This window comes from Phocoena sinus, chromosome 1 (assembly GCF_008692025.1).
Source record: "Phocoena sinus isolate mPhoSin1 chromosome 1, mPhoSin1.pri, whole genome shotgun sequence".
NCBI classification, from domain to species: domain Eukaryota; kingdom Metazoa; phylum Chordata; class Mammalia; order Artiodactyla; family Phocoenidae; genus Phocoena; species Phocoena sinus.
In genome coordinates this window covers 46,343,345-46,366,857 of record NC_045763.1, presented here as the reverse complement: position 1 = coordinate 46,366,857, position 23,513 = coordinate 46,343,345, and the positions used below count along the sequence as shown (strand labels likewise).

The 23,513-nt window shown below is 51.2% G+C and overlaps 1 protein-coding gene and 1 non-coding gene across 3 annotated transcripts in view; one reads left to right on the top strand and one right to left on the bottom strand.

The window, feature by feature from the left end:
- The window catches only part of DHCR24 (24-dehydrocholesterol reductase), a 39,219-nt gene extending 16,280 nt beyond the window's left edge, over window positions 1-22,939 (top strand). Inside the window, exons 3-9 of one of the 2 annotated variants that reach the window (XM_032649408.1) lie at window positions 1,398-1,506; window positions 2,203-2,321; window positions 4,220-4,483; window positions 9,232-9,375; window positions 18,211-18,408; window positions 18,539-18,717; window positions 20,019-22,939. In XM_032649408.1, the coding sequence (XP_032505299.1) occupies window positions 1,398-1,506; window positions 2,203-2,321; window positions 4,220-4,483; window positions 9,232-9,375; window positions 18,211-18,408; window positions 18,539-18,717; window positions 20,019-20,172 (1,167 nt within the window). In that variant the 3' untranslated portion in view covers window positions 20,173-22,939. The remainder of the gene's footprint in view (window positions 1-1,397; window positions 1,507-2,202; window positions 2,322-4,219; window positions 4,484-9,231; window positions 9,376-18,210; window positions 18,409-18,538; window positions 18,718-20,018) is intronic. The other variant, XM_032649416.1, reaches the window with a different exon arrangement.
- LOC116745495 lies at window positions 773-899 on the bottom strand. Its single transcript, XR_004347442.1, has one exon. It is a non-coding gene; the product is annotated as a small nucleolar RNA SNORA8 (small nucleolar RNA).
- Window positions 22,940-23,513: the final 574 nt, after the last annotated feature.

The window sequence follows — 23,513 nt, the reverse complement described above, 5'->3', positions numbered from 1 at the left end:
GTACTTCAGAGTTTTCTCTCTGCAGTTCTCTCCTTTCCGGGACTCTGTCCTGCAGACTCTATTCACCTTGGTCTTCTAGGGCCCTCGACTCAGGGTGCACTGGGCTGTCCCTTCCTGCACCGCCTAACTCCAGGCAGTTAGCTGGGGCCTTCATAGAGCTCACCCTGTTTGTTTCCTGTCAGCAATCATTAACTTCCCTGCCTGATGTTTACTGTGTTGAAAACTCCTGTTTCATATATTTTGTCCTTTTTTTCTCCAGGCAGCAGGTTAAACTGGTTCTTTTCGCTCCATTTTGACTGAAAGCAGAAGTCCTCCTGATGGTGTATTCGTGTGTCCATTAAAAATCATGTTTTTTTTTAAGCACAAACTTTTTTTTTTTAATGTGTAACATAGGCAAAATCGTTTAAGTCAATAAATTTTTAAGGATTTCCTTCTACTGCCGGTCACCTCAGTTCCTCCAGTGTTTGGGTCATAATCTTCAAGATAGCCCTTTCAAAAAGAATTTTTGCTCAATACACAGTCGTCTTGTCAGTCAGTCCACAATTCTTTTAGTTGGGCTTCTTTGATCTACAGTGGAATATGGACACACTACAAAATTCCCCACCTGTAATCTTTGGGATCCAATTTCCCCAAGCAGTTTACTTTAGGACCGTGTTTAGGGTCAGAGGGGATGAATCTTCCTGGTTCTGAATTTTACACACCCTAGAAAAAGAGAAGCATTAGTTCCTATTGAAGATTATGTCAAATTGAACAGTTTGAGAAACTATAGGAATACTGTATCGGTAGAAATACCAGGTCTAACATGCACAAAGCCAAGAAAACCAATGATGCCAGATACTGAATTAATATTGCCCTGTCCTTTGAACAAAAATCATGTTTTCCAGGAGCATTTAATGACAAGGGATCATGTCACAGTATAGCATTAAATTTTTTTTAAAAAGTCTGTGTTATGTGTGTTTGCATTTGTGGGCATGTGTGTGTGTTGTATCAAAACATAAAAATAGTAATATAGATATGCATGGGAAAAGACTGAAAGGAGATATACTCCAGTATTAACATTGATAACTTCGAAGAACTAGGATTAATGATTTTTGTCTTCTTCGTATATGCTGTTTCTTCCAAATAAATGAGTATTTCTTCTTCTAGAAGAAAAATAAACTAAGTATTAAATATAAAGGTATTTGAAAGAACAAGATTGAACACTACCTAACCCAGCACCAGAAAGCCCATTCACTGTAACTAAAGGTGGCGGAATGCTCCGGAAAGAGGCTCTAAAGCCCATCTAGGAATCCCCATATTGATTGTTTGGGAAGGTCTGGGATAACACCTTCTGCAGACAGAAGCCCCCATTAGGCCTGGCAGCCTCCTTGTGACCCAGGGTCTCTCTTCTGTGTCAGCAGATTGTCCGCGTGGAGCCGTTGGTGACCATGGGTCAGGTGACTGCCCTGCTGACCTCCATTGGCTGGACTCTGCCTGTGTTGCCCGAGTTGGATGACCTCACAGTGGGTGAGAACTCAGACAGACCTAGCATCAGAGCTGAGGAACCTCGGCCCACCTTCCATCAGGTCCAGGAGTCACCACTGTCCCATCTGTGACGGATGTCACCCTGTCTGCTCGTCCAGCACCAAAGACAGGGCACTCACTGCCTGTCAGTCCCTGTCTGAACAGCTTACGTTATCAGAATGCACTTTTCAATCGCTGTTTGGAACCTGCTTCCCTGTGACTTGCATCCATTGCTCCAGTTCTGCCCTGTGGAACACACAGAATAAGTCTAGTCTCTCCTTCCATAGGATTCAAGGTCCCAGAGCCTTTTCTTCTCCAGGGGAAACACCTTCAGGTCCTTTAACTGTTCCCAAGGGACACGGCTTCCCCCACCCAACCAACCCTCCTTTCATCAATGTCCCTGTTGAAATGAATGCACAGGTTCTAGGTTGTGTCTGGCCAGAGGTGATGGCGTGAGCGCCCTTGACGGGGTCTCCCACCCATCTTCCACCTCTAAGCAAGCCCTCATGCCCACATCTTAGGCCCTCCTTCTCTCTCCTGCTCTCTACATCCATAGAGATGGGAAATCTCCCCTAAGATCTGCCAGCCCTGTCATGCCTCCTTCATGCTCTGAGTTTCCCCAGCTCCAGCAAGGTGTCCTTTTCCCAGCTCTCCCCGACCCCCTTCCAGCTCTGCCTGGCTAATGCACATGTCTCACAGGGGGACTGATCATGGGCACAGGCATCGAGTCTTCATCCCACAAGTATGGCCTGTTCCAGCACATCTGCACTGCCTACGAGCTGGTCCTGGCCGATGGCAGCTTTGTGCGATGCACACCGGTGAGTTCAGAGATGGGGGATGCCCCCACCAGCCTGCTCTGGGCATTAAGGACCCCTGGGAGGTGGCTCCCCTGGGGGTGCTTCGTTTCAAATACACCTGTCCAGTCTGGGTCTGTATCCATAATTATAACAGAGATTTATGTAGCCCCTGATATGTGTTCAGATACTGTTGTAAATGCCTCATGTATATTAAGGCATTTAATTGTTAAGCAACTTTATGAGGTAGGTACTATTATTAGACACATTTTACAGATAGGAAACTAAAGCACAGAGAGGTTAATAAACTTGCCCAAGGTCACACAGCTAGTAAATCCCACACAGCTGGGATTCAAACCCAGCTTATCGGGCTCCCAAGTCAATGCCCTTAGCAATTCATGTCACCATACTGTCTTGAAGTCGGGCCCAAGCATCAACATTCTATGCCAGTGGTGAGGTGTAACCAACAGTAATAAGAGGGGCTGTTTTGGAGAAATAAAAGGCAATTCCCCAGCCCAAAGTAGGATGCAAACAGTTACGGAGCAGGACAGATTGAAACTTTAAATAAACTCAGATCTCACTGAGCATATCTAAGGAGCCCCTGGGATGGGAGGAACAGTGTGACCCTTTAGAAGTGAATGTTTCTGAGAGCCACCAGAGTTGTTGACCTCACAGAGTCCAGGGCAGGACTCCAGCCTTGAGAGCTCCGGTCTGGACGAGATAGACCTCTTGCAGGATTCACACCAGTTCAGCACGTTTCCCGAAACGCTCGCTGGGCCTTGCCTTCTAACCTGTTTATTATGAGCAGAGAAAGGAGACAGGCATTCATGAATTACTTCCCTTCTCTGAGGTCCAGTTTCCTCATCTGGCAAATGCGTTGTCAGGAGGAGAACGTAGATGCCGTATGTTAAGCTCCTAGCACAGAGCCGGGTGTGCGGCGGACACCTGGTTATTACTGCTATGAGCTGACAGTGTGATCAGGTGGTGGCCCAGATGGGCATCGGGAGGCCCATGTCTGCTGTTGCAGAGACTTCTGCCAGCCTGCTGCAGAGCTCCCCTGTTCCAGCATGGCCTTCACCCCACCACCTCGCTGCACCCACCACACCAGCACCAAGGGCGTTCAGCGTGAGCAGAGACCCCACAGGACTGTCCTCTCCATAAAGCCTGGACAAGGCTAGACTTCTTCACAAGAAGCTTTATTAGAATCAAAGAAGCTACCTTAGAACGGCCAGAGGAAAAGTTGTTTGTCTCCAAGACAAATACCAAAACAAGGAAATCATGAGGTTAGAAGGAGGGTCGCTGGATCAGGTGTCAGGCGGCCTTGCCTGAGCCCGACATCGCTGCACTGAATTGGGGGGAAGCCTTGGGTGAGCCATTGTCACCTCTTGGAGCTGCATTCTCCTTACCCATTCAAGCAGGAATGTTAATGCTTGCCCTGGACTGTGGTTGGGGAGGGGGGAATTCACAGCTAATGGAATGGGAAAGGCTTTGTAAGTTTCAGTAATGGCCCATTTTAATGTTCTCTGGCTACCTTGAGCCTCATTAAGGGTTCATCTCTCTCTAGCCTGCCCTGGGACCCCTGGCCCTTGGTCCCTCATTTTAGGACTCTGGGCAGAGCTGGTCCTGGCCTCTTCCTGGGTAGCCTGTGGTCCAGGGATAGCCCCTGTGGAGGAGAGAGGATGCACTCTCCCTGAGCATCCCTGATACAGAGGGCAGTGTAAGGTCAAATGTCATGCTGAAGCTGCAGGGGGAGGACTGAGGCCCAGAAAGTGCAGTTGCGAGGTCCTTGTTCAGGTTGACACAGATAGTGCCAGGACAGGGATTTAGCCCAGGCCCCGGGTCCTCTGCGCCCCACTGATGACTCACTGCAGCACTGGGTTTTGGGGGTCAAACATTCAGCATGTGTCCACTCCGCCTCACAGTCGGAGAACTCGGACCTGTTCTACGCTGTGCCCTGGTCCTGCGGGACCCTGGGCTTCCTGGTGGCCGCCGAAATCCGCATCATCCCCGCCAAGAAGTACGTCAAGCTGCGGTTTGAGCCGGTGTGCGGCCTGGAGGCCATCTGTGACAGGTTCACCCGTGAGTCCCAGCGGCAGGAGAACCACTTCGTGGAAGGGCTGCTCTACTCCCTGGAGGAAGCTGTAATCATGACGGGGGTCATGACCGATGAGGCAGAGCCTGGCAAGGTAGGCCCGGAGGAGGAGGGCCTGGATGGGCTGGGATGGAGCCTGATTCCCCACCCTAACCCTGGCAGCCACGCTCTTTGAGGCTGCGACCTGGGTCAGCCCACCTGGGCAGCAGGATCTGTAGTCGGCCGTCTTAGGCTGTGACCAAAGTATCCATTTACTCTGCCCCTACCATCTGCCAGGTAACGTGTGTGTCTCTCGATAGGCGTAATCTTCGATCCTCACAGTAACCCCATTTTATAGATGAAGAAACCAAGGCTCCGAGAGGCCAATGTAAACTTCTACAAGACGACAAAGCCAAGATTTGAGTAATTGATTTGATGCCTCAGAATCCAGATTCACACCCCTTCAGCATACACTGTGTAATTTTTAATAGCCGTTCTTTCTCCATTGAGAAAGGATTTGTGCTTATTATGAGAGGCTTGGAAAGTGTACAGAAGTAAAAGGAAAGAAAAGACCCCACCTATAAATATGACCCAATCCAGCTCTTGCTAATGTGTTTGATTTATTTCCTCTCTTTTCGATGCACAGATGTTTTTAAAGCTTTTACAAAAGTAGTACAACAATGTTGAAATATATAGAGAAAAAGCTAAAGTGCATCTCTTCACCCAAGCATGCTCCCAGGGCAACCACTTGTAACGCTGCACTCTTCAAGGCCTGTGCATGTGCATGCACATGTACGCGTGTGTTCATGCCTATGCCCTCGTTTTATCCCATGCTTTCTGTTGCCTGTAATTAGCCTAACTCATTGCTTCCCGATGAGCATTTATTTTGCTTAAAATGTTTTGCTCTTACAAATAATATTGCATTGAAGATTCTCTTGCATCTATCCTTGGCCTCTTGTACATGCATTTCTGTAGGATTGAGTCCAAAAAAAGGAATGCCTGACCCAGGGGTTTGAGTATATTAAATATTGATAGACATGACCAGTGACCTGCCAGAAATGTGTGCTTCTGTCCACTTCCAGCGACGCAGTGGTGTGTGAGAATACCTTTCCCCCACGTTCTTGCCAGTGCTAGATAGCATCACTCTTTCATTTTTGCCAATCTGATAGGGTTAAAAATAGTAGCTCGTTTTATTTTGCAGTTCTCAGGTACTTTCAAGGTTACCATCTCTTTGCACAGTGTTTCGGTTTGTTTGTCTTCAGCTGTGATCACCAGTTCAAATTTGTAGTTTCTGGTTTAGTGCGATAAGCATTTCTACATATCGTTACATTACCTTCATGTTTAATGACTGCAGAAACATTGCAGTGAGCAAATGCCCTATCCTCTACTAAACCACTGCCCCATAGTTGGAAATTAAAGTGGCACCCTGGTTTTCATTATTTTAATTAACGTAGCAGTGGACATCTTTTGTCTATAATTTGAATAATACCTTCAAGTAGAATTAGTACAACAAAGGATAGGCACTTTTAAGGCTCTTGATCTATCCCTGTATACTTAAAGCATTTTAAAATCCAAAAGGACTCAAAAATCATCTGATACAATTCCCTCTCCAAATAAGGAACGGAGGCCCAGAAGGGGAAAGAGGCTCCTCTGAAGACCCACGGCAAGCATGGGGCAGATTTAAGTTTGGGTCTCTGACTCCTGGTTGGGTGTTTGTTTCCCGCCATACCAGCTTCTAGAATTTGTCGTCATCTGCAGACTTTGATCAAGCACCATTCTTTATGGGACACTAGTGAGCACTGGAGGATGGAGATCCTGGAGAAGGAGTGGGGCTTCAGACACTGAGCCCAAACGTTCTGGTGTCCCCGGGCCCTGGCTCTGCCTGAGCTCAGGTCGGGCCAAAGGCCAGGCAGTGTGTCACTCTGAACCTAGTCACCTGGCAAGGAGGTCTCGTCCAGAGGTTTTCCACCTTGTCTGAGATGTTCCTCTGGAGGCTGCCAGTGGTGATAAGCTAAGGGCCGGGACCAAGGGGTATCACCACCCCCTTTGTACTGAAAGTCATCTCTTTGATGTTTTAGGTGCCACCTAAGGTTGCAGTTGGGCAAAAGGGATTGTACAGCTTTTAAATCGTTTGAACACTGACCAGTTCCCTTATTTCCCAGGAAGACCAAGGTTTTCCCCAGAGGCTTGCCTGGTATCAGTGGCAGAGGGGCCGGGCCTCGGGCCATAGACTTTTGCAAAGTGTTCCCATGATGTCGGATGAGAACGGGGCCTGGGGCTGGGGGAGAGTGATGGGTGCCAGAGGCATGTGCGTGTTTCATCTGAAGAGCATTCCTCCCAAACATGCCTGTTCGGCAGGCTGCTCGGGTGTTTGTCCCTGCATGCCCAGGCACTGTCCACCCTGGGGGAAGGCAGCCACCCCCGTTTTACAGGGGAGCCCAGAGATAGGAAGTGGCTTGTTATCTAAGTGCTTGGGCTGGAACTGGAACTCCTGCCGCCTCTTGGCTGCCACGGCCGCCGTGTGCCCCAGGAGAGATGTGCCATCCAGGTTCTTTATCATGTCCCAGCCTTCTCTGGCACAAAGAGTTACCGATGAGTCCACGAACACCAGGAGTGCGGGTACCCCCGAGTCTCGGGTTCATCACGCAGCTGGTGCCTCTGCCGGTGTGTGACCAGGTCCACCTGGGGTTAGATCAAGCTGCTCTGTTCCTGTTGGATCTGACTCCCCTTTGCATTCACAGGTGGAGGCCAGCCTATGGTGACTTCTGCCCTGCCCCGCACTTTCCACGCTCTAACTGACTTGGACAAGCAGGCTCTTTAGCCCGGTTCCTGGTACTTTGTGGCCTGGTTTCCGCACTGCAGAGTGGCCTAGCAGCAGAGTGGCCTGCACACAGCGGTGACCCCCAGATGGGCTGCAAGTGTTGGCTGCCAGAGGTGGAGGGCAGCGGTTGCCTGGCTCCAGGGTGGAGGGAGCTGCCGAGGGGCTGGGTGCAGTGAGAGGACCGGGAACTGAATACTGTGCCCCTGCTGTGGGCAGGCCCCGTGCTTGGCACTTCCTGCCTTATCTCTTGTAGTCTCTCTAACCATTCTGCTTGTACTGAAAATGAGGCTCAGAGAGGCTAAGTAACCTGCCAAGATCAGCCTAGTGCATTATAAGTGGAGACAGCAGATCAGTAAACAGTAGGCACACGGCAGTCCCGTTTATATAAATCTGTGTGTGTGTGAAAATAAAACCTAATGAATACATTTCGGTTTTTAGTAGTTCCCTCTGGAGGGTGAGGCTGCAGGGGCATCTCTCAGGTTACACATTACTGCAGTGTCTGAAGTTTTCACAAGGAGCGTACGTTGCTTTTAGAATCAGGAAAAAAATTAATAGTTTTTTTTTTTTTTTTTTTATAACGCCCACATTCCAGAACCCACCATTCAAGGTTCTCTGCCATCCGCCTTGGCCTTCTTTTGCAACATGGAATGTGCTTGAGTCCTTGCCTCTTGCCAGCCTTGTGACCTCGGGTAGTCCCTTCAACCTTGATGATTCTTTCTCCTGGTTAGTGAAGCAGGGACAGCCCTGCTGTGCAAGGTCGTGGAGGAGATAAAGAAGGAATGTGTGCAAGGTCATGGAAGAGATAATGAATGTATGCAAAGTCATGGAGGGGACAAAGAGTGAATACTCGGGTACTGGTCCTGCCTCCCTGGAGTGTGGGCACTTAGCCCGTGCTGTGATTATTCTCTAGCCACCCTGGGCTTGCTTACTTCTTGCCTCTGCTCCTGTCTTTCCCTCCCTGATGGTCCCCTGGCAACATTCTACCTCTCCTACGCGGCCTCTCCTATGCGGCCTGCACTCTCTGCTTCCTCCTGCCCTTTGCTGGGTGTGATCTCACCTGCCCCATAAAACTCGGGTGCCTCTCCCACCCCAAGAGAAGCTGGTATGACATGGGCCCGAGCGTCTGCAGTGTGTGTGTATGTAATTTCTAATAATCACAGAGATCTCCCACAAAGTATTTATTTTTATTGCCATTTTACACATGAAGAAACAAGCTCAGAGTGTCCTGCGCCAGGTCACACAGCTAGTGGGTGACAGCCAGGGTCTGGCCTCAGCCGCCCAACCTGAAGCCCATGACCCTTCCGGGTTGCTGCCCTGCCTGTCTCAAAAGCATCGGCCCATAGTTCCTTTCATGGGTGAGGAAGCTGAGGCTCAGAGAAGCTAAGTCATCCCAGGGCACACAGTAGATAGAGTCCTGAACCATTTAGGGCTGAAGAAAACACCAGCTAAATATATGATTTAGGCTTGGAGACCACGGGGCCCAGTGCCAGGGAAGACGGTAGCTTTACTGTGAGCTTCCTCCGTTGATGGTGGCTGCGTGGGGGGAGCGCTGTGGCCAGAGGATGTGGAGCTTGGTCCAGGGCAGCAGGGAGAGCAACGTGGTCAGTTAGTGCTGTCGGCTGTGGGACCCAGTGGGGAGGATGACCCACGCTCAGTGTTCGTGCCGACGCTGGCCTCGTGGGAGGGAGGTGGGGAGGAACACGCCTGTATGGAGCGCTGCACTGTGGCCGACGGCTACAGACATCGGCACTTCAGTTCTCTCACCGAGGAGGAGTAGCAGGCTGAGCTCTCGAGCCTGTCAGGAGTTCGCTGCTGGGCCCAGCGCTCACCACTTAACCTCTGTGAGCTTCTGCTCTCTCTGCTAGAGAATGCCGGCTCTGCTTAGTAACCTCGCCCGGCTTTCAAGAGCCTCCAAGGCAATACTAGACATGAAAGAGCTCTGGAGAGGCCAGGAGTGCTGAACAGAAGCCGGGTATCACTGTTACGCCCCGATGGCATTGGGGCTTGCCTGTGGCCTGACACAGTGCCCTCTGTCATTGCAGCTGAATAGCATTGGCAACTACTACAAGCCGTGGTTCTTCAAGCACGTGGAGAACTACCTGAAGACAAACTGCGAGGGCCTGGAGTACATCCCCTTGAGACACTACTACCACCGCCACACGCGCAGCATCTTCTGGGAGCTCCAGGTGAGGCTAGGATTTCCTGGTAGTCCTGGCTCCTGGCCAGGCTGGCAACCAGGATGGTTTCCCCTCCCTTGGGGGAAAAGAGTGGCTTTGTCCTAGGGACCAGAACAGCCTCTTAGCCAGCAGCACAGTGCTTCCTTCTTCAGGAGCAGCCACCTTGCCTTAAAGCAGCGGGCTGTCCCCACACACCTGCCTGTGCCAGAAGGTGGGGCGCGGGGCCCAGTGCTTTGGGGAACACAGACCTGTTCTGTCCTTGAGGAGCTGTAGCCCAGCCGAGCAGACAGACTGCGGCCTGAGAAGAGGAAGTGGCTGGTCCTGCCCAGGGCTGGAGGTAGCTGTCAGGCGTGGCCTTGACGTGTGAGCAGGAATTTGCTGTTGTGTGATGAGCGACGGGGAGCAGTGACACTTTAAATAAGCGACCAGGGAAGGCCTCTCAGGAGATGCCTTGTGAGCGGGACCTGAACGTAGGGAGGACACACCAGACAGAGGAGGAGCCAGAGCACAGGTCCTCAGATGGGCTGAGTGGGTAGCTTTTTATTTATTTTTTTTAATTGAACTGAAAACATAAAATCAAACATTTTAACGTGTACAATTCAGTGGTATTTTGATAACATTCATGATGTTATGTGTCCACTATATCTAGTTTCAAAATATTTTCATCTCCCTAAGAGGAAATCCTGTACCCATTAAGCAGTTACTCCCCATTCCCTTTCCCCAGACTCTGGCAGCCATCAGTCTTGCATTCTGTCTCTATGGATTTACCTATTCTAGACATTTTATTTAAATGGAATCATACAACATGTGGCCTTTTGTGCCCGGCTTCTTTCACTAAGCCTGTTTTCAAGGTTCATCCACGCTGTAGCATGTATCAGCACATCCTTCCTTTTTGTGGCTGAATAATTCTCCATTGTGTGGCTGGACCACAGTTGGTTTTTCCACTCCCCTGCTGGTGGACGTTTGAGTGGTTTCCACCTATCGGCGTTGTGAGCAGTGCTGCTGCAAACACTCATGTACAAGAACTTGTCTGGGTACTAGTTTTCAGTTTTGGAGGATACACGCCTAGGAGTGGAACTACTGGGTCGTGTGACGATTCTGTGTGTAACCTATGGAGGAACCGCCAGACGCTTTCCATGGTGGCTGAGCCATTTTACATTCTCAGCAGCAGCACGTGTAGGTTCCAGTTTCTCTACGTTCTCACCAGCGCTCGTTGTTTTCTGTTTTTTTTGCGATAGCTATCCTAGTGGGTAAGAAGTGGAATCGCACTGTGATTTTGATTTGTGTTTTCCTAATGACTAGCGATGTTCAGTATCCTTCCATGTGCCTGTTGGCCATTTGGATATTTCTTGGAGAAGTGTCTGTTCAGATCCTTTGCCCAATTTTAATTGAGTTATTGATCTTTGTTGTTGACTTGTAAGAGTTCTATATATATTCTGGATATTAGACCCTCATCAAATACATGATTTGCAAATATTTCCTCTCAATCTGTAGGTTGTCTTTCACTTCCTTGATAATGTCTTTTTTTTTTTTAGATTTTTTTTGACGTGGACCATTTTTAAAGTCTTTATTGAATTTGTTACAGTATTCTGTTTCAGTCATTTGGCCGTGAGGCATGTGGGATCTTACTCCCCGATCAGGGATGGAACCCGCATCCCCTGTATTGGAAGGCGAAGTCTTAACCACTGGACCGCCAGGGAAGTCCCGACAATGTCTTTTTTTTTTTTTTTTTTTTTTTTTTTTTTTTGCGGTACGCGGGCCTCTCACTGTTGTGGCCTCTCCCGTTGCGGAGCACAGGCTCCGGACGCGCAGGCTCAGCGGCCATGGCTCACGGGCCCAGCCGCTCTGCGGCATGTGGGATCTTCCCGGACCGGGACACGAACCCGTGTCCCCTGCATCAGCAGGCGGACTCTCAACCACTGCGCCACCAGGGAAGCCCCCGACAATGTCTTTTGATTCACGAAAGTTTTTGGTTTTGATGAAGTCCAGTTGATCTATTTTTTCTTTTGTTACTCGTGCTTTTAGTGTCGTATCTAAGAATCCATTGCTAAATCCCAAAGTCACGAAGATTTCTTCCTGCGTTATCTTCTAAAAGCCTTATGGCTTTAGCTCTTATATGTAGGTGCTTGATCCGTTTTAAGTTAAGTTTTGTATATGGTGTGAGGTGCGGGTCCAACTCCATTCTTTTGCATCACAGCAAGGTGCAGGTTGTCACAGCAAGGCTGTGTGTTTCTGAAGACAGCAAGAAGGCCCTTGAGCTAGACCCATGGTGGAGAATGCTGTCAGACAGCAGCCATAGCCTAGATCATGTGGGTCCTTGTAGGTCAGGGGAGGACTTTATGTTTTACCTTGTGTGGTAAGGAAGCCAGTGGAGGACTTGGTGCAGAAAAGTGACATGACCTGATGTTTGTTTTAAAAGGATAATTTTGACAGCTAGGTGGAGAGTGGATGGGGTGGAGGTGGCAAGAGTGGGAGAGCGGAAGAAAGAAGATTCTGTCGTCCGGGGTGGTAGCGGTGGAGGAGGAAGGGGGTCTCAGATCTGGGAGGTGCTGTGAAGGTTGAACCAACCAATGGGATTTCCCACAGATTGCCCTTGGGTGTGATTCCAAGGTTAGGGACCCAAGCAACTGGGTGACCCCAGGTGCCATTGACTGCTATGGACAACATGGGGGAGGGGTCTGGGAAGGAAAATCAGAAGTTTGGTTTGGGACATGTCAGCGTGAGATGCTTTTCAGACATGCAGGTGGGATGTTGGGTGGGCAGCTGGCACATATGTCAGATCTTCAGGGCAGAGGTCAAAGAAATCCGTATCACTGTGGGTATCATCAGCAGAGAAGTGTTAATTAACACCGTGGGACTAGACGAGTGAGGGAGGTTAGAGAAGAGAAGTCCCAGAGCCAAGCCCTGCAAAGTTGAGGGAGGAGGAAGCAGCCAGGAGAGGAGAAGACGCCATCAGCCCGAGGCGAGGAGAAACCCAGGAGGACTGGCATCCCGGAAGCTACCTGAGGACAGCGTGTCAAGAAGGGAGATGAACAGCTGTGTCAGATGCCCCTGCGTGAGATGACGACAACGCATCGACCCCTGGTCTTAGTCGTGAGAAGGTCACTCATGACCTTGAGCCGTGGGACTGAAAGCCTGACGTGGGTTCGAGAGAAAACAGAGGCAGGGAAGTGGAGACAGTGAAAATGGAAATCTGAGAAGGCTCAGTATAAGGGAAAGCAGAAAAGTAGGATGGGAGCCAGAGGGGGGTGTAGGATCGAGAGGAAATATTTTGTGTGACTGTTTTATTTTTTATTTTGATTTTTTTTTTTTTGGCTGTGCCGCATGGCACATGGGATCTTAGTTCCCCAACCAGGGATCAAACCCGTGCCCCCTGCAATGGAAGTGCAGAGTGTTAACCACTGGACCGCCAGGGAAGTCCATGTGTGACTTTCAAGAAGGGAGAGGTTACCGCACGTTGATGTGCTGGCAGTGCAGGGGAGAGGGTGTGCTCGCAGGGTGAACCTTGAGGATGGATGGATCCTGTGCTCAGGTGGAGAGGTTGCCTTTAGGTGAGAGCATGGAGATTCACCCACTGGACAGGAGCGAGGAAGTGTTAATGGAACAGTTGCTACAAACAGGAGGACCATTTGGTGGTGGGAGGGTGTGGGAGTTCTTCTGTTTTCTCAATGAGATAGGAAGCAAGGATTTTAGCTGAGATGAGGGGGTGAGGGGTTGTTGAAGGATTGAGGTGAGAGGAGATGGGAAATTGTCCCTTGGAGAGTGGGAATGAATCAACTGGGGAAATGTCATAGGATTGCTGGGCAGCACTGGGCCTGCCAAAGCTTCATGACCACGAGTTTACAGTGAGACCAGCCCTGGTGGTTGTGGATTTTCACACGTTCAGCTCTGTGGACGGGGTACAGCATAGGGAGAAAGTAAGATTTAACCACGGTTGAGGTTTTGCAAATGAGTATGACAAGTGGGGCAGGGTTGGAAAAGCCAGGACATGATCAGGATGAAATCCGAGCCAGCTGAGGCAGGGCAGTGAGGATGTGCAGGGCTGAAGGGACTGATATGGTGGCCTGGGTGCCCCTTGGGGTGAAGAATTGACGTCAGAGCACTGGGGGGCATGGGCAGCAGGAAGGAGAGTTAGTGATGGTCAGAGGGCGAACGCTTGGAGTTGAAACTATGGAGATGCCAAATGAAGAATGTTGCCTACCATCCAGTTCTGCAGGAAGGCAGTCATTAGGCCTTGCCGTCAACACCCCCTGAAAGGATTTCAGGGCAAAGGTCAGTAATGAGGCACTCTGTGCTATGGGAAAACTGGCAGATAAAGACAGCCTTCAGATAGGTAGATATTTTGAGGATAAAATTTTATGAACCCAAATTCTTGGATCTTCCCATACTTAGAAAAGTACCAAAACCATTAATAAGACGGCTGTTCCTCATAACTAGCAACAACCTTCGACCAAGACCAGTGCTTGATTACATGTACGCTTCGCCAAAATCCCATACATACTGCTCTGGCCTTTACCTCTTCGGAACTGTTTCTCAGAGCTGTTTGAGAGCGGGTCTCCCAGGCTATAGTCAGTGAGACACTGAATAAACTCAGCTCACAGCTCTGACCTGCTTTTTCTTTTTCCAAGTCAGCAGAGGCAATGAATACAGACAATAGGACAACATCGAGAGGTCAGCAAACTTTCTTAAGGGCCAAATAGCAAAAGCTTTAGGTTCTGCGGGTCATACGTCCTGTCGCAGCTGCTCAGCGCTGCCCTTGTAGCGCAAAAGCAGCCACAGGCAGTGCACAAACAAACGTGCATGGCTGTGCTCCAGTGACACTATGTATAAACACAGGCAGGGGGCCAGATCTGGCCAGCAGGCTGGATCCACTTGCAGACCGATTCCCACGGGCTATAGTTCGTCATCCCCTGCTCTGGAGTGTGACATGAGAGTCAGGGCAGAGGCCAGGTGGAAGGTAAGATCGCTGGAGGACAGAGAGGAGGCTGGGGCGTGGGAAAGATCGTAGAGGTGGATATTAAATCGCATCAGTGATAAGATGAGTGTTGAAGAAGGTGGTAGTGATCTGGGAACGAGGGAGATGATGGGGGTGGAGATGATGGACAGGAGGCTGCAAAGCTGCTGAGGGTTTTCAGGGAATGGGAGGGGCAGAGACCTAGAAGCAGTGATGCGGAGCCCACCTCACCTCCGTCTACCCCAAGGCTCATGGAGAGAAAATGATACCACCTCGGAGGGCTGCAGGGGCCAGCCAGGTTCCAGCTAAGAGCAAGGAGAGGACACGACGGTCGAGAGAAGAGCTTGAGGATGGAGGGGGGTTGCTGCTGTTTAGACCATGAGAGAGCACAGGGGAGGGGTTTGGAAGATGGGGGGACAGTGGCCAGTGGGGTCAGGTTAAAAGACATTGCATCGCTGTAGCACATCAAAGGTGCTTGTGGGAGGCACCCAAAAGTCAACCGTGACTGAGATAAATAGGGATGTCAGGCATGAAGGAATTACACCTGGTGGTCTCCTAGGAGGAGGTGTCGGGTCACTTCTAATCGTGGGCGAGGTCTCTCAGGCAGGATGTGGCGGGGCAGTGGTAAGGGGTGGAGGAGTGGGCAGCAGAGGCTTCGTCAAGGCCTGGGGAGCTCTGGGCTTCCCCCATCCCTGTTAGTCCTCCTTTGAGCAGTGTCCAGGCCCAGAACGTTTGGTGGAAAGTTTTGCCAAAGGCAGAAGACCCCCGAGTCCCTCTTTATCCCTGCCAGGAGCAGTGTTAAGGGTGTGGGAGGTGTGGTTTTGTCAAGAGCAGGGATATTTAAGAGACAGGAAAGGAAAGAGGGGCCAGCAAAGTACGTGAGCACATCAGCATGGTAACAGCAGCAATTAACGTGAATCACTCCTTACATGTTCGTTCTTAGGCCAGACACTTTACACGCATTCTCTCCGTCTTCCTAACAGCCCTGTGAGGGTAGGTCCTAGTGCCGTTTCCACTTAACAGATGAAGAAACTGGTTTAGGTTATCCAGAGTAACACAACTCAGTAAGAGATAAGAGTGTATCGGTTATCTATTGCTGCATAATGAATTAACCCCAAATTGTGAGGATTAAAACAACTGCCCAGTTTCAAGGCTCAGGGATTGGAGAGCGATGATGTGGGTGTTTCTGGCTCAGGGCTGCAGTCAAGGTGTCGGCAGGGCTGGTGTGCTGGAGGCTTTAGTAGGGCTGGAGAATCTGCTTCCTGGAAGGGTCCCTCACGTGGCTGTTGACAAGAGGCCTCCGTTCCTTGCCACCTGGGCTGCTCAAGTGTCCTCACAGCGGGGCAGCTGGCTTCCCCCAGAGCAGGTGATCCAAGAGAGAGACCAAGGAGGGGTCCTCAGTGCCTTCCATGACACAGTCTTGTCACCTCGCCACTCCCACCGTACTCTCTTATTAGAATGGAGTCACCAAGTCTGGCCCACACCCAAGGAGGGGGAAATTAAGCTCCACCTCTTGAAGAAAGGAATAGCAGAGAACTCCTGGATGGGTTTTAAAACCACAGAGCTAGGTTTCAAAATGAGGTTTGTCTTCTATTTTTGTGCTGTTAAACTCTAGCCTGTACTGCCTGAAGTTAAAGGAAGAATCTGGAAGGATGGGTAAGGATGGGTGTTTTACTACCAAGATGTGCGCACAGGAAGTTTGTTCAGGAGAACTCTGGCGATCCTCAACTGCGAGAGGAAAGGGAAGCAGGGCCCGGCAGAGGGAAAAGTGGAGGTGTCAGGCAGCCACAACAAAGACCTCAGCCAACCCACAGCGAGCTCTGGGGCTGGATGGCCCTCCAGGGCTGTCCCACCTTGAGGCCAGGGGGCTAGGACTTTGCAGCCCCACCCCGTGAAGGGTGACCTTGGAGATATTGCATGTTGGGTTCCAGACCACTGCAATAAAGCAAATATCACAATAAAGTGAGTTACACGAATTTTTTGGTTTCCCAGTGCATATATATATATATTTTTTAATTTAATATCTTTATTAGACCATAATTGCTTTACAATGTTGTCCCACCGCATATAAAAGTTATGTTTACACTATAGTGTAGTCTATTAAGTGGGTACTAGCATTATGTCTAAAAAAAAAAAGGGCATACCTTAATTTAAAAATACTTTATTGCTGAAAAATGCTAACCATTATCTGAGCCATCAGCAAGTCAGAGTAGTGACATCAAAGATCACTGATCACAGATCAGAAGTGCAATAAAACGAGGTCTGTCTGTACAGTGTCAGGCATCCAGGACAAAGAATGCAGTAGCGCCCTGTGTGCTGACACCCAGGATACAGTGACAAGCAGGAGGCCAGTAGATGCTGCCATTTGCAGCTTGTGTTCTTTTTAAGCCCATGGACTTGTCTGTGCATCGAATGTCTCTAGACGGGTACACCAATAATTCCTAAGAATGGTTGCCTTTGTGGAGGGGAAAGAGATTGGGACGGAGGAGGAATGATGAGTGGTCAGGGCTGTGAGGGAAATGGGGTCAGGGCTTAGCCTTTGAGGGGGGATTTCTGCTATGGGCCTGTGTGGCTTTTCCAAGGACAACCAAGGGAACAATAAAAGCCACGCTATTTCCTGAGCTCCTGTCGTGAGCCAGGAACTGGTGTAGGAGCCGGAATCTAACAGAGAAGAGAGCAGACAGGCCCCTCCCTCCCTCATGGGAGTGGGCTGGTGATCAGAGGAGATGATTCCAGGGGAGGGGAGGGGAGAGGAAGAGTCATGCAGCCTCTGAAGCTTAGCATGGGGGCTTCTTTGGGCAGCCACCACTGACCCTAGTCTGATGTGGACCCTTTTATGAGCTGCCTCTGCATCTCTTTGTTGCAGCTCTTCACACCTGAGGTCAGGGACCACGTCTCAATGATCTGGGTATCCCCAGCACCCAGCACAGAACCTGGCACCTAAGCACACAGGCGCCTCGTAATTGTCTAACGAATGAAGGAATGTCCTTGGCTTCGAGGGCCCAGGAGCTATGAGGATGGGGTATGAGGTGCACGCTGGCAGCCCTCGGGAAGATGGCAGACTGGGGGCAGGGAGGACGATCGTGAATGGGGGGCTCCTCCCTTGTGGAGGTTTGAGGAGTGGAAGAGGAAGGACAGCCCTGCTCAGGGGGGTTTCCCAAGAGGCCAGCCTGGGGGAGGCAGGCGGGGTCGCACGGTGCAGGGCCACAAGAACAAGAGAAAGTGGCTAGCTCTGCCTAGGATTGAAGGTAGCTGTCAAGCTTGGCCTTGACAGGTGAGCAAGAATTTGCTGTTTGTGTGTATGGAGGGGTGGGAAGCAGTGACATTTTAATAGGGGCGTCAGAGAAGGCCTCTCAGGAGATGCTGTAAACCGAAGGGCTCATCGTTGAACCTGAGTGAGACCTTCCCCACCTCGGTGGGAGCCGTCTCTGGCTGTGTGACCTTAGGGAAATTGCTTAAGCTCTCTGAGTATCCATCCCTCTTGCCATTCAGCAGCATTCTCAAACATTTATGGAGTGCCTGCTCTGTGCCGGCCACACTGACCTCAGCAAGTAGAACAGCAACGATAGCTTCGTTGTTATTTTGCTTCAGGCAATGGCCTGAGTGCCTTCCATTTGGTATCTTACCATTCATTCTCATAAGCCCCATTTTGCAGATCAGGAAACTGAGCTCAGGGAGGTTAAGCCCCCAGCCCAAGATCATCATCATAGCTGGTAAATGCCGGAGCTGGGAATCAAACCCAGATCCGGCTGGGTACCGCCACGCCCCCCCAGATAGGAGTGGACCCGTCACATTTCTGTCCAGTACCAGAGGAGGACCCAGCCCCTGGCACGTGGGGATACTGGGCCCTGCTGAGTTCCTTCTCTCCGTCCCCAACCCTTGTCTTTTAGGACATCATCCCCTTCGGCAACAACCCCGTCTTCCGCTACCTCTTTGGTTGGATGGTGCCTCCCAAGATCTCCCTCCTGAAGCTGACCCAGGGCGAGACGCTGCGCAAGCTGTACGAGCAGCACCACGTGGTGCAGGACATGCTGGTGCCCATGAAATGCCTGCCGCAGGCCCTGCACACCTTCCACAGCGACATCCACGTGAGCCGGGCCGGGAGCTCAGCGGGGACGCGGGGTGAGGGTGGCGTGTGAGCAGCAGAGAGAGGGGAGCGCTGCAGAGCCTGCCTCCTGGGGGAGGAAAAGCACCAACACGCCCTCCCTGGCCCCCCAGGTCTACCCCATCTGGCTGTGCCCATTCATCCTGCCCAGCCAGCCGGGCCTGGTGCACCCCAAGGGAAACGAGGCCGAGCTCTACGTCGACATTGGTGCCTACGGGGAGCCGCGCGTGAAGCACTTTGAAGCCCGGTCCTGCATGAGGCAGTTGGAGAAGTTCGTCCGAAGTGTGCACGGGTGAGCGAGTGCCCAGAGTGTGGCCGTCAGCCACAGAGCACTGATGGGGGTGCTTTAGACGTGTCCAGGGGCTCCCACTCCAGGTTGGAGGCCAAAGCTGAGGAGCGGGGGGGGACTCAGGACCACGAAAGCCACACAGAGGCCTGGACGGAGCATTGCTCAGAAACGTCCTGGAACAAACCGTGGACGTGCAAAATCCATGTGGACGAATCTCAAAATAATTATGCTGACGGAAAGAAGCCAGGAAAAAAGAGTACTGTATGATTCTATTTATATATATATATATTTTATATAAAATTCTGGGAAATGCAGATGAACCCATGGTGACAGAAGGCAGTTCTGCCTGGGACTGTGGAGGGTGACAGACAGACAACACAGGGGAATCCGGGGCATGAAGAAAGTTTGGGGGTGATGGATATGGCCGTTACCTGGACTGAGGTGACAGTTTCAAGGTTACAGACATACATCAAACTTATCAAGCAGTACGTTTCTTGTTTTTTAATTTATTAAAAAAAGTTTTTTTGCTTATTTTATTTATTTATGTTATTGAAGTATAGTTGCTGTACAATATTATATGTTACAGGTGTACAATTTTGTTTTTCACAATTTTTTTTTTTTTTTTTTTTTTAACTTTTTTTTTTTTTTTTTTGCGGTACGTGGGCCTCTCACTGTTGTGGCCTCTCCCGTTGCGGAGCACAGGCTCCGGACACACAGGCTCAGCAGCCATGGCTCATGGGCCCAGCCGCTCGGCATGTGGGATCTTCCCAGACCAGGGCGCGAACCCATGTCCCCTGCATCGGCAGGCGGACTCTCAACCACTGCGCCACCAGGGAAGCCCGTGATTCACAATTTTTAAAGGTCATACTCTATTTATAGTTACGATAAAATATTGGCTCTATTCCCTGTGTTGTGCCATATATCCTTGTGCTTCAAGTTGTACACTTTCCTTATGTGCAGTTTATTGAACGTCAAAAAAGAGAGAGAAGGCAGCCTGGTGAGCATATCGGGGAGACGGGCATGCAGTGCCCTGCATTCTACTGACTCTGCCTCCACTGCCACTTAAAGCCCTGCGCCCAGATTCCCCGTCTGTAAAATGGGGATAAGAATTCCTGCACCAGCCTCAACCACTAGCTCATTAGGGGGATTAAACAAGAGAAATCCTCCAAAAGCGCGTCCTGCCCTGCAGAGCAGGCGGTGCGTTAGGGGCGCATTAGGGATGGCTGGGGTTCTTTGCTCCCCTTTCCCCTCCCCGCCTCTCTGACCCCTGTCCCCAAGTCCTCACCCTAGTGTCTGCGCTGCAGGTTCCAGATGCTGTATGCCGACTGCTACATGGACCGGGAGGAGTTCTGGGAGATGTTTGACGGCTCCCTGTACCATAGGCTGCGGAAACAGCTCGGCTGCCAGGACGCCTTCCCGGAGGTCTATGACAAGATCTGCAAGGCTGCCAGGCACTGAGCCGGAGCCCACCCCGAAGGAGGCGGACGCGAGGGCGGACCCTGTCCCCAGGGCCAGAAGGCATCTATCTTCCCTTCACTCAAGCTTGGCTGCTCTGCCAGATCCACACTTTCAGAAAGAAACCCCTCCAGAAACCCCACCCAGGTGGCCCCGACAGCTTGCTCCCAGCTTCCAGGGGCAGCCAAGTAGAGTGGACAGGACATGAGATTTGGAGTCAGACAAACCCGAGTCTAGTTCCCAGTTCTGCCACTCATTAGCTGTGTGACTCTGAGTGAGTCACTCAGCCACTCTGAGCCCTGTTCCTCATCTGTTGAAAGGGGGTAATGCTGTCTTCCTGCTACTGTCATCTAAGTCAAGCGCCTGTCGCAGCAGAGGTGCCGGAGAAGCGGCAGCTGCTGTTAGCACGGCTTCCCACTCAGCGTCACGTCGGACTAAAGTGCTTTGGATTCAGTGGTTGAGTCCGGGAAGGCTCCATGTTAGGTCACCTGGGCTCGGGTTTGGCTGAAGGGGGTGCCCTTGAGTTGCGCTGCCATCACTTGTCAGCTGCAAGACCTCCTCGCCGAGGGAAGGAAGGAAGGTTCCTCTCCATCCCTGAGGTCTTGGGAGGGCAACAGATGGGGCGGGCAGGTGGGCGGGCCCAAGATGTGCTGTGCCAAAGCCAGGTCTGATTCCAAAGTTCTCCCTGCCGTGCTCGGTGGCGCCTTGCCCCTTCCTCCTTCATGCTCAGGCTTGCAGGCCCACTGCAGCCGTTGCCCAAGTCCACTCAGAGGGGACTGTGTCCTTGGAGAAGACACTTCAGGGTTGAATCCTGGCCAGGCCCAGGCCTGGGACACCTGCCCAGGCTGGGTGAGTGGTCTCTGCTCTGAATTGAATCCAGAGGACCTGGGCTCATTCTTGCCTCTCCACCCTCCATGGCTCTTGTTCCCAGAACCCGCTTTGCCATGGTGGGGCTGTGTCCTCTGCTCTGCAGTAGGGGTGGGAGTTGGGGGCGGGGGGGAACCGCGCCAAGCAGGAAAATGGAGCCCGCTGTCACTCGGCTTCGTGGGGTTCCTCACTGCGGGGCTAAAAGAAAACAGTATCAACTTGATTTCTCCAACCACTCATCTCCCCCTTTTTTTCTTTCTCCCCCGGCCCCCAACTGTAGTTAATTTTAGTGCCTTACAAATCCTAAGCTCAGAGAAAAGTTAGCTCCATTTCCGTTCCAGAGGGAAGGAAACCTTCCCAGGTCCCTGCCCGCCTAGTAGAGCTTGGTTGTTTATGCAGCTCTGTCTTAAGAACTGCCCAGCCTCAGCTGAAAACCCAGAATCTGAGAGGGAATTGTGTAAGGGAAGCTGGAATTAAGTGAACTGTGCCAGGCAGTGACATTTTCGGAGAGAGAGAGAGAGAGACCACTGCACCAGGAGCCAGGAGGCCTGGGTTTCAGTCCTTGCTGTATTCCTCACGAGCTCTGCACCCGTGGGCAAGTCATTTGTCCCTCTGAGCTGTAGTTTCCTCATCTGTCACATCAGCACACACAAGACCACCTGAGGCCCTTCTGCTGTAGAAGTGCAGAGCTGTCTTAAACACCACAACTGCAAACCCCATGAAAAGCCTCTTGTGTGGATAGTCAGAGGAAAAACAAATGATCTAAGTGGACGCTTGGGGGTTGTCTGCCGTTTAAGGTCCTTCCTTCAGCCCAAGGCCAGCTCTCATCTTTTCAGAAAGGCACAACCATGGCCTGCAGGGAAGTGTCAATCTTGTCACCACAGGTTGCCAGAATCCTCCCAGAGCCATGCTTTGGCTGCCGAGGCTCACTCATCCTGCCCTGGGCTTGGCGTGCTGCAGTGTCGCGGCGTGGTCCTGGGAGTTCTGGGCGCATTCAGGACACTCAGATGGCAGAGGAACCACTCTTCCCCATTTGGCCTCTGGAGGGGGCATAAGAAAAAAAAAGAAACCTCATTTTCTCGCTTGTATGCAAAGCACGTGAATACTGGCATTAGCTCTCCTAGTGGGCCCGTGGGCTTCCCGCTCGGCGCTAAAGTGATGATCCTACTTACTGTAGAGGAATGGTGAGCCCGAGCAAGGTTAGCCCAACAGATAAGGTCCCATCCTTTCACCAGTGGGGCCTCCGTCCCTGGGCCCCTGGGAGTGTGGCCAGAGATGCCAGCAGCTTCTGTTATCCTCAGTCCTACAAAGCAAAATCCTGCCCTTCGGAGACCTCACTCGGAACCCGGGACTCAGAAGGGAGGGAGGGTCTGGGGATCACACCAGCCTCAGGTTAGTGTTTCGCTTCAGTGATATCTTGCCTAGAAAGGGGCAGTCTTCCAAGCATGTTGAGCTGGGCGACCAGCTCTTTCTTGTAGCCAGTCTCGTCACTACCCGTCCAGATGGTGGTTTCAGGTGGAATTAAACTTGGCACATGGCGGGAGTGGGGCAGCGTGTGTGGAAAGTATAAGAAGAGGCCTCTCCCTTCCGGAACGCCGAGTTTCTCTGCATGAAGGTTTTCTGTAAAATCCGGATTCTAGCCAGTTTCTTTGGCTGGAAGGATACATAATCTAATTAGCTGTTACTGAGAGGGAAGGGGTGGGGATGGGGGTGGCAGTGAATGCTGTGTGATTTTTAGTTTTTTCCTTAATCGTGGGGACCACGGAAAAAGGCCTGGGTCCCCCCCCCCACCCCCCAGCAGGCTCTGCGGCTGCAGGCGCTGTGCCTACTGTCTGAACACTTCATGTCCCTATGGCTGTGTGGCCCCCGCTTCTGTAAGAATAAAAGTGTGATCTGGAAAGTAGCCTTTGTCGTTTCTTGCTCTGGGGACCCCGACGTAGAGGCACTCCTGGCCCGAGTGCAGGCTCCAATTTCCCTCTGAATCCGCGAGGGCTAGGAGATGGCGTGGGGGAAGGGACAGGTGTGTTAGGGCAGAGGGACCAGGGTGATTTTCTTAACTCTTTTTGAATTTCCGTCACCGTCACAATGACCTGGCGTAGATGTTGATAATATTCCCCTATCTGCAGGGTGGAGAACAGAGTACAAGGAGAAACTTGGAAGCTAGGAGACCAGTGAGAAGAGTTCAGGTGAGGTGGGGCTCAGATCGAGGTGGGGCTGTGCTTTTTAAGGCACCAGACATGACAGAAGCTCTGGGCAGCAGTCCTGGCTTTGTCACTTGGATGACCTAACTAATTTTGGCAAATCAGTTAATCCTATTGAGACTCTTTCCTCATTTACACACTGGTAGAGACCACCAACTGTCCACTAAAACCCCTTCCTTTGAGCACACCACTGGACTGCATTTCCCAGCCTCCCTCGCCCTCAGATGGGCCCTTGGGTTAGAGTCGCTCTAGGAGAATGTGAGCAGAAGTGGTAAA